Below are 10,691 nucleotides of genomic sequence, written 5' to 3'. Positions count from 1 at the left end.
GTGGGTGTAAAAGCCAAACTTCAAGGGACTGCTTCCCTGTGTATGTATTTGTAGTTTAAACACTTACTGTTTAAAAAAAATCAGTTAAGTAATCATTTACTAAATAACAACAACAACAAAAAAAGCCTGCTATGGTAGGCCCTGTCAGGAGTTGGGATGGTCCAGAACCAGGTTACACACAGGAAATGATCAAAAGGAAGCAGAACACAGAAAGAAAAGCAGAGTCAGGGGGTCCTAATCACACTCAGATTAGGCAAAGTGCTGGTATGGCACAGGACACTGCGAGAGGCAGAGCAGGCACTTCTGGTGGACAGTCTTGGCAATATCACAACGAGGTGATAAAGCACCAAAAACTTGAACCTATCATCTGAAATGGACTTGCACCATCGATATTACTTATGAATCTTCACCTGTAAATGTTAATGAACTTCAGTATAGTTCTTTAGAGTACAAATCCATCATAATTTCAAGACTTAAAAAACGAAACATAAAGAATTCTGTTGAGCTGGGAGATGGCTCAGTCAGTGAAGCCCTCCAAGCGTGAAGACCAGTGTTTGATCCCTAGCACCATGCATGTAAAAGCCAGGTGTAGCAGCATGCACCTAGAACCCCAGCACCAGGGAGATGGAGACGGGGGCTCCTGTGGGCGCTTGACAGCCAGCATTCAGTCAAACAGCCTGTCTCAAAATCTAAGGTGGCAAGAGATTAAGGAAGGCGCCTGATGTCAACCTATGGTGTCTACATACACACATGTACAAGCATACCCACTCACACAAACGTGTGCATGTATACATACACTCACAAATGCCAGTCTGTAAAAAAAAAAAAAAAGTAACTACGTTGATATTAAATGAAAACAGCATTTTTAAATTATTAGTAAACAAAACATTTTTTAATTCACTTTCAGGGGCTGGGGAGATGCTCAGTGTATAAAGCAGCTGCTGTGCAAACAAGAGGACCTGAGTTCAGATCCAATACCTAAGCAGAAGCTGGGTGGACATAGTGGTCCACCTGCAACCCCAGAGCTTGAGAAGTGGAGACAGGGACCCCTGGGGCAAGGTGCTAGCTGGACTGGCCCCATCAACAAGCTCTGGGTGGAGCAGAAACCTGCCTGGTTAAATCAAGCAGACAGTGGTGGAGGAAGACACCCAGCATCGATGTCATGCCTCCACATACATGTGCCAGCCAACATGAGCCCCCACCTAAAGGTATGCATACACACAGACGTACCATACACACGCAAATAAATACAATTAAGGTTTCACTTGCATCTCTTGCTTTGCACCTCTGCTTTGTGTACACTTTATGCTTGAAAAGGATTGGAAGGATAGTACAGAGAGACAGACACACAGTAAACACACCTCCTTCAAAGTTACTGCTTAATCAAAAAGGCTAAGAAAAGCCTCCATGGACACTTTAAATCCTATTTATATGAAGACATCCAAGATTTCAGCATGTTTATCTTTAAGTCTATCAGTGAATTCCAAGAGAAACCCAGAACTAGAAAGTAAAGCATCAAACCTATAACCCTTACATGCCTGGAAGGCGAGAGGCAACTCCCACTACAGTTATTCACATCTAACACCCTCTAGAGTTCTCAGATACCATGAGAACTAAAGCAGCTGCTTCGAGACTTCCTGCTTGAGCAACAAGAGAACAGCACTACTGTGCAGGCTGGGGCCCAGCTAACAGAATGCACGCTTAGCCCCTGTGAGGCTCTGGGGTCAATCTCCAGCAAGAAACAAAACAAGTCATAGTTCAATTTACAAAATTCTGCTCCAAGGCCAGGCATGGTGGCGCATGCCTTTAATCCCAGCACTCGGGAGGGAGGCAGAGGCAGGCGGATCTCTGTGAGTTCAAGGCATGCTGGGCCAGCCGGGGCTACAGGGAGACCCTGTCCCAAAAAGAAAAAAAAAAAACAATTTTTTTTGCTCCAACTCTCCAACAATGCACCCCATGGGTAGGTGGCGGTTATTCCTGTGGTTTATGTACATCTAAAAGGTTGTTTAAGTCACCTCATTTCTTACCTTTTTGCCAGACAGGAAATCTTCCCCAAGTAAGTCATCTTCAAGCTCACTGGGGAAGAGAAAAGCAAAGTGTTAGTCCTACGGGACTGGGAGGTGGGAACTGAGGGCTTGAGGGTTTGGAACTTTCAAGGTGAAGTCAGCTACACAAGACGCTTCCAAAGACAGCTGAGGACAGGCAGCAGTGCAGAGGACGGCTTACTAGACTTCTAATCTGGAGTTCTGCACCTCAATAGGCAAACTTCATCTCTTTGTACCTACTGAATAATCAGCAAAAGAAACTATGTGCCTTCAAGTCGAGCTCCAAAAGATCCAACACCCCATGTCCTCTGTGGGTACAAGCACATATGTGGCACACACACACACACAAAAATAACCAAAATTCTTTCAACATCTTTTTAAAAAAGAAATTTAGGGGGCTGGAAAGATGGCTCAGCAGTTAAGAACACTGGTTGTTCTTGCAGAAGACCCAGGTTCAAATCCCAGCACCCACATGACAGCTAACAACTGTCCGTAACTCCAGTTCCAGGAGATCCGACAGCCTCTCTGTCTTCCTCGGGCACTGCACGACACAGGTGCACTCACCTACATGCAGATAATACATGCATAACACATAAAATAAAAATAATGAATTTTTTTTAAAAAGAAATTTAAAATGACATCATAAAATCATGCCCCAGTGACTATGTGGGGTGATGGTCATAGCAGTCACCACCGTGTGTTCTTAGCATGTCAAGAAGCCGAAATACTTCACCTTACTATTTACTTTTAATTTTTTTTATTACACAGGGTGACATGAGGCCTTCTTCACGCCAAGTATATAATGCCGCCTTCTCCCCCTTCCCACAAGTCCCCTTTGCTCCCAGGACAGTCTGCATCTACATCATGTCACTAGTAAAACATCCAGATCCCCAAGGGAGAGAAAACATGCCAAAACATTTTCTGATGGGTGGAAATGCGGCCACCACTAGATTATGTTCTCAACTTGGGGAATCAATTTCATAGAAGCAGATGTCTTTAAAGACCAACGGAGAGGACAGACACAATCAAACTGCGATGCCAGGTACAGAGAGGCCCAAGGTAAAGACTAAGCACACCAATCTTACTGAGATGTTGGTCTTTTCACAGGGGCTCCACTAAGTTCTACAGGTTTTGAGATGAATGCCAGTACCTCTTTACTGGTTTCAGCATACTGCTTTATACAATACTACTTTACACAATACTGCTTGACACAGTACTAGAATCTGGGCATGATGGAGTTATAAGAGAAATGCATCCTACATGGCCTTTTAGAACCAGAAACCATCTGACAAATCATTTAGCTCATAACCCAAAGACTTAGTAATTTTAAGTTATTCTGCGAAATGTCTTATATCCTGACTTCACAGATGAAAATAAGGACAGAACTTTAAATACAGTCCAGACTCCAACATCATACACTAGTCACACAGACTACGACATCACCCACCAGTCACACAGACTACGACATCACCCACCAGTCACACAGACTACGACATCACACACCAGTCACACAGACTACGACATCATACACCAGTCTCTCAGACTACGACATCATACACCAGTCTCTCAGACTACGACATCATACACCAGTCTCTCAGACTACGATATCATACACCAGTCACACACACTATGACATCATACACCAGTCACACAGACTACGACATCATACACCAGTCATCCAGACTACGACATCATACACCAGTCACAAAGACTACGACATCATACATCAGTCATCCAGCCTACGACATCATACACCAGAGAAGAATGCCAAGACACAAAGACTTTGAGGAACAATGTTTCAGATTCTAATTGACAGCCTTAAGAGACAGTGCACAGCTCCTTCCAACTTTTTAAATTTTTAATTTATTCTTATTTTATGTGTGTGTTTTGCCTGCATATATGTAAGTGCATGAGGTGCCCACAGAGGCCAGAAGAGGGCACGGGGTCCTCTGGAACTGGAATTACTGACAGTTGTCAGCTGTCATGTGGGTGCTGGGAACCAAAGGCAGGTCTTCTGTAAGAGCAACCATTGCTCTTAACCACTGAGCCTTCACTCCAGTCCCTTTCCAACATTTTTTTTTGGTCTTTTTGAGACAGGGTCTCTGTAGCCTCAACTGGCCTGGAACTCACTTTGTAGACAAGGCCGGCCTTGAACTCATAGAAATCCACCTGCCTCTGTCTTCCAAGTGCTAGAACTAAAGGCATGCACCACCACGCCTGGCCCTTTCCAACATTTTTAAACCAACTTGTGCAGCTTCTGCATTACTATTAGGAGGTAAGGAAAACAGGCTGTGTAATCAACGATATTTACAACAGCCCTATCTGAAACCTGATGCTGTATGACCAAAACCATGCAAGCACCTCTCTGAAAATGAGTTTTCCTCCAGGCCACGACTTTGACTGAAAATGAAAGGTAATACCTTATTTCTAGGTCACATTAATTGGGACGGTATTAAGAGCAGGTGTTATAATTACACAAGCAAATACGACAGTGTGTGCAACTTTTACTGACAAGCAATGCACTTGGAATAAGCCACTTTGAATGACTTTGCATTTGAGTGTCAACTCCATGGCCTCAGCCTTTCACAGTCCTAAGTATGACAGCCTGGCCTGCTTGAGGCTCACAGTCTCACATCCCCTATACTTCAGTCTACCCTACAGTACTTGTCCCCACTCTGGACCTGCACTGTGTCCTCCAGGAACGGCTCCCACACTGTACACACCTCTGGGTTCTAGCTGCATTCAGCCAATCGAAAACACCTAGGAAATGCCACCAAGCAGGAAGACAGAAACCAGCCCTCCCTTCTCACCACACCAAGGCAGGGCAGGAACAGCAGGGCAGGGAACAGCCCCACGACAGCTCCCCCTAGGGCCTGGGCAGAAACTACTACTTCCTGGGTGCTCCCCACTCAAGTCCCTCTTTAAGCCTGCCCAGGAAACAGACCTTCACTAAATCATCTTCAGGTAAGCCCTTCTCAGTGCCTGCACTTAAAAACTGCAGATGCTGCTTTGGCGAATTTCACTGATGCAATAGGACAAAAGTTTTTCAGAGCACGCTTCTAAACTGCCAATTTTCTCCATTATTCGGCAGGCAGAAGAAGGTGTTTTATGCTTAAAAAGTAGTGAAGAAACATGCATGAACCAGGATTTCCCTCTGTGCAGACACGACACTGAAGACTGTGAAGAAAAGCTGGTTCATGAACCACAGACAACTGCTACCCACGCTGAGAAAGATAAGAGAGCTGGAAACCATCTCACAGCACAACCGAGCTCCAGCACAGCAGGAAGCAAGAAAGCTGTCCAAGACGGAAGTCACATCGGAGACTCAGGAGCCAGCTAGGGAGATGTCACCAAGGGACTATGAGGGCAGTCTGAGCACTGACACTGCAATCTCTGATGTGAAGATGATTCCAAAACAAAGCTCCTCGCTGGAAGATCTAGTTACTTTGCTTTTTAAATTTTTTTTAATTTTATGTATATGTGTGTATATGTCTGTATATGTGTAAGCATATGTGTGCCAGTGTCTGTGGATGCCAGAAGAAGGCACCATGTCCCCTGGAACTACAGTTACAAGTTGTGAGACACCTGATGTGGGTCTAGGAACCATCTGGTCCTCTGCAAGAGCAGCCAGGGCCTAAGCACTGAGCCATCTCTCCAGCCGTAATTACTTTAAAAATGGGCAAATAAAAGAAATCACCTGTCTCCTGTCTACTCTGCACCTCAGAAGAACCCACTAGTTATAGAAGTATCAGGTAACAGAAGAACAGCTGTCACCACTCTAAGCTCTCCAGAAGCACACGGCTCCTGACAGAGGTGAATGGCAAAACTGAGAGACCTCCAAGCACCCAGGGCTCCCTAAACTCAAACTGCAGTATAATCAACCTCTATACCTATTCGTTTACGTAACACACAAGGGGTTATGAATACCTGTGCGGATATAATCACCCAAGCAGAAACCCTGGAAAAGTTCACAAAGAACTAAAATGCTTGGGTTCTGAATAACTTGTCTCCAAGGCACACACTTCAATTAAAGACCCGGTCCCCAGGGTGGTACAGGAAAGTGGTAGAACTCATAGGAGACAGGGCCTAACGAGAGGTTCTGGGAGCGGCCTCCACAGGCAGTGGGACATGGTGTGTCCCCAGCTCCTAAGGTGGCCCTTTTTCTTGGCTATATGCTTCCACCATGGCACCTGGGCCACTCAATAGTGGACTAGAACCTCCAGAAGCAGGAGCCATAACACACACCTCTGTGTGTTAACTGTCTCAAGTACTTTACCATAGCAACAAAAGCTGACATGGCGGCAAGACCCAACAGATGAAACACTTTAAAATACTTGCCCATCAATTATAACATGTGGCTTTACTTGGATCAATTCAAAGCGTAGAAAAGAACAGGCATGTACTACACTGTGTGAGTATGCAAAATATTTACATGTGAATTTTTTACTTACACATGGATCTTTAGCTTGTATACACACATGCATACATATATAAACATGACAATGAGGGAATTATGGACATTAACAAGATACATAAATAGCATGGAATTGTTCTTAGGTAACTCTTGTGGCTATATTTCTAACTTCTCCATTTTTTAGAAATGCATTCTGAAGTATTTCCAGGTAAAGCTGTGTCAGGTTTGAGAGATCTGTAAACAGTACACATATCAACCAATTAACTGCTCAGGCTGGGTAACAGTGCACTGGGTTCGTGTATTGTGCTACGATTATACCTTCACATGTGCCTGAAATTCTAAATAAGTATCAATCCAATCAACTTCAGGAAGACTATATTCTGTTAAAAAAAATGAAATTCTTCAGAAATACACAGGACATACTCACCCACAGACTGGACACACACATATGAATAAAATACATCTTTCACATCCTACTAGCTCTTTCTCTAGAGACCGCTGGCTCATACACTTAGTCACGGAAGAGCAGCAGACCCTGTTATGCAGACTGTGGGAGGTGACTCTGTTGTAGATTGTTCTGTACAGCTTCTGGGGCACTGGGGCTCCCAAACAGAAATCAGGTATTTAATCACAGTACATTCTTATTCTTTATTCAGATCTATTTACCTTCATCACTAAACATTCCGGTTTGCGAGTCCAAGATGAATTTTATACTTTCTCAGCAAAGTAAGTTTGTACAAATCATCATCACCAGTGGTGATGCACACCTTTAATCCCAGCACTTGGGAGACAGAGGCAGGTGACTCTCTGTGAGTTCAAGGCCAGCTTGATCTACCTCATGAGTTCCAGGCCAGCTGGAGCTACAGGGAAACCCTGTTTCAAAAAAACACAGAAAGGGGCTAGAGAGATTGTTCACCTAGTAAGAGCACTTGCTGCTCTGGCACAAGACCTGCGTTCAGTTCCCAGCACCCACATCAGGCAGCGCACAATCACCTACAACCCTAGTTCCAAGGGATCCCATGTTCTTTGGCCTCCAAGGTCATCTGCATGCATGTGGCACATAAACTGATTCAGGTACTTAAAACAGATAGAGAGAGGGGAGGAGGGAGAAAGGAAGAAAGGCTCATGCTCTGAAGAAACTACTTACAACACAAGCCTCTTAGGAAATCCTCCCACCCCAGAGGCTTCATATTTCAGGGGTCAGCCCACTGATTTTGGTAAGCTATTTATCTCAGCAGTAGAATCATCAAGTCAGCACCGATACTCAGAGCAACCCAGTGTACACTTACCTGTCCCAGTCCTCATCTGCCGCCCTTCTCCTCCAGGACCGCTCTGCACCAGGCTTATCCAACTGGTCAAAGTCATCATCTGGGAGGAAGAGTCCATTCAAGTTAGTTTTGCTTAAATCAACACAGACACAGCACAATCAACTACAAAAACAGCTCCAGGGCTGGAGAGATGCTCAGCAGTTAAGAGCACTGGCTTCTCTTTCAGAGGACCCAGGTACAGTTCCCAGCACCCACAGAGCAGCTAACAACTGTCCATAACTCCAGCTCCAGGGAATCCAATGCCTTCTTCTGGCCTCCATAGGCATTGCACACATGGGTGCACTTACATAAATGCAGTAAAACACACATACACATAAAAATAAAAAAAATTTTAAAAATTTAAAAGCCCAGATTCCTTAAAGATTCTAGCCTGAGAATTCCAGATGCAAAGTTCTATATATAGTTACTGTAATTCCTCAGGTATTTATTTTTAAGAATTAAGGATTTTTAAATAAAAGTACGCCAAAGAAAATTTGTTGAACACTACTTACAGAGCATTTTAAGAATCACTAATAGAAGAGTTGTTTTAACAAGTTTAGTGCAATGCTTTCTCGGTGACATGAGACTCTGAGATCTCAGCACTCCTTTGCCTCTGCTGCAAAAGGGACAATCTTCACATTTTCCAAATATGCTAACAGAAATATGATGCAAGCTATGAGCTTTCTAGTAGCCACCTTTTATAAAAAGTAAAAGCTGAACCCTAACATGCAAACCTCACTACAATTTATTTAAGTCCAGTATATCCGAAATCTTATCATTACAGCAGGCATTCAAACCTGCAGCAGGGTGTTTCACCCTTTTCCATACTAAGTGAGGACTTCACACAGAGCACAGCTTACACCTCAGGGAAAGCGGCCACTGTGATTGACAGAAGGGTGTTAGAAGCAGGCAGACAGCAAGGGGATCTCGGCTTCTATTTTTATAAAATGAAGCTATTAGCCCATAAATTTTCTGGAAGTTTAAAAATATTTAAACTAGAAACTGATCAATGAAAGGCACTGATAGTTACTGTTATTATTAGCAACTGAAACTAGTTTTCATTTTAGACATGCTTCTGAGAAAGAAAACAACAATAAAAGACTTGAAAATAAAGAGGACCGTTGGTCCGCTCTGCAGAGTGCCCCCAGGGCAGCAGGATGATCCACACACCTATAAAGCCTTGGGCGTTTCTCTAGCAAGGGGCTGGAAACGAACTAAGGTTCTAAAAAAGCAGTCTATCAACTCTTATCCAGACCAGACTCCCACCGAACCTGATGGGAACTACTTTCCAAAAGTGACCATATAAAGTCTCTGAGAATGATTCTAAGAACAAGCACTAAACGAAAAGACACCTGTAACTCCAGAAATTTATGAAAAGGTGTTTAGAACGGCAATAACAATTCATGGCTCTTGGACAAGGACCCAGGTTCCCTTGGCCCCGCTCCACAGCCAAGGGCTGGAACCCCTCATTTCTCAGCCACCCCACCTACCAGTGGTGAAGGCTCAGTTGTAGGGAATTACAGCGAGAAGGGAACCTTTCCTTCACCCCAAGTCCCACTTGTGGGACACTTTCTTGACTCAGGTATGCTACTGAATGGGGCCACAGGAGCTCCACACTGAAAGGGAAGAGCTACAGGAATGGAGGTGATGGAGGACAGGTGACAAGCAGTGAGCAAAGGAATAAACAAAGAGTGTAAGAAGCCAGGGTGAAGGAGGAGGGGAAACTTGCACCCAAAGTGACTCCAATATATCTAAACTGCCCTTTTCAACAGAGCCATTACAAGACATCAATGAAACAGAAAGGTGTAACCCTTCATACATGCAGGGAGGGAAAGGAGGAAAACAGAAACAGCCCATGAGCAAGCCAGAAAATCATTTAAGTAGCCATCACCCATAATTTCAAGGAACTAAATAAATAAAACCAGAGAACAAAACAAAGTATGAGGGTAACAGCAGAAATGCAAATAGAGACAGGATCAACAAAGACCAGACAATGTCGGAAATTTAAAAAGTAAGGGCTGGAAAGATGGCTCAGATGTTTAAGTACTTGGGCTCTTGTAGGGGACCCAGGTTTGGTTCCCAGAACTCACATAGCAGCTAAAAACCACCTATAACTCTAGTTCAAGGGATCTGACACCCTCTTCTGGCTTCTGCAGGCACCAGGCACACGCGGTGCTCATGCAAACATGCAGGCCAAACACTCACACACATAAAATGAAGATACTTTTAAATAAATAACAATAGCAAGGCCAAGCGAGACGGCACAGCAGGTAAAGACACCTGTTGCTGGGCCTGAGAACCAGAGTTCAATCCTCAGACCCCACGCAATGGTGCGGGAGAGAACCAACTCCTACAAGCTATCCTCGGACCTCTGAGTACATGTGCACACGCACACACAATAAATGTAAAAACTAAATTAAAATAACAGGAGTCAGACATGGTGGCTCACGTATGTAATTCTAACACTCACTTGGGAGACGAAGGCAAAAAGTTTGCTGTGGTGAGTTTGGGGCCAACCTGAGTTACAATGTGAGATCCTGCCTTAAACCAATGAACAAAAAAGCTGAAATGAATTCACTGTGAGGTCTAAGGGCACATTTAAGCTGGCAGAAGAGAAAAGCCATCAAACAACCACAGCTGCTGAAAAACATGGGCCATTATTACCGCAAGGTGTGTGAACGCGTTGGAGTTAGGAGGTAATGCCGAACACGAAGGAGAACACCAAACCAATGGCTAGTGTCTTGTGGAAAGGGAGATTTAGAGACAACACACATAGAGGGGAAAGAGTTGTGTGAGGCTCCAAGTGGAGTTGGGCCAAGAGACGCCCAAGGTAGCACTGGGGGGGGGGGGGAGTACCCACAGACTTCTAGCCTACCTGGAATACGCTTGCCCTGTTCAAGTTTTCCCCCGGGGGGGGGTTAGATC

General features: G+C 44.3%; 1 protein-coding gene across 5 annotated transcripts in view; it reads right to left on the bottom strand.

Annotated features, from left to right (window-relative positions):
• Rbm33 (RNA binding motif protein 33) overlaps positions 1-7,827 on the bottom strand; it is a gene marked incomplete at its 5' end in the record, with an annotated part of 100,276 nt that extends 92,449 nt beyond the window's left edge. For all 5 annotated transcript variants that reach the window (XM_017801706.2, XM_017801707.2, XM_017801709.2 and 2 more), the window contains 2 exon segments: positions 2,028-2,076; positions 7,749-7,827. In XM_017801706.2, coding sequence (XP_017657195.1) covers positions 2,028-2,076; positions 7,749-7,827 — 128 coding nt within the window.
• Positions 7,828-10,691: the final 2,864 nt, after the last annotated feature.

Source organism: Nannospalax galili, unplaced genomic scaffold (genome assembly GCF_000622305.1).
Source record: "Nannospalax galili isolate Female #2095 unplaced genomic scaffold, S.galili_v1.0 scaffold302, whole genome shotgun sequence".
Lineage (NCBI taxonomy): Eukaryota > Metazoa > Chordata > Mammalia > Rodentia > Spalacidae > Nannospalax > Nannospalax galili.
The sequence above is the reverse complement of the archived record's forward strand: the minus strand, read 5'-3'. Positions and strand labels throughout refer to the sequence as shown.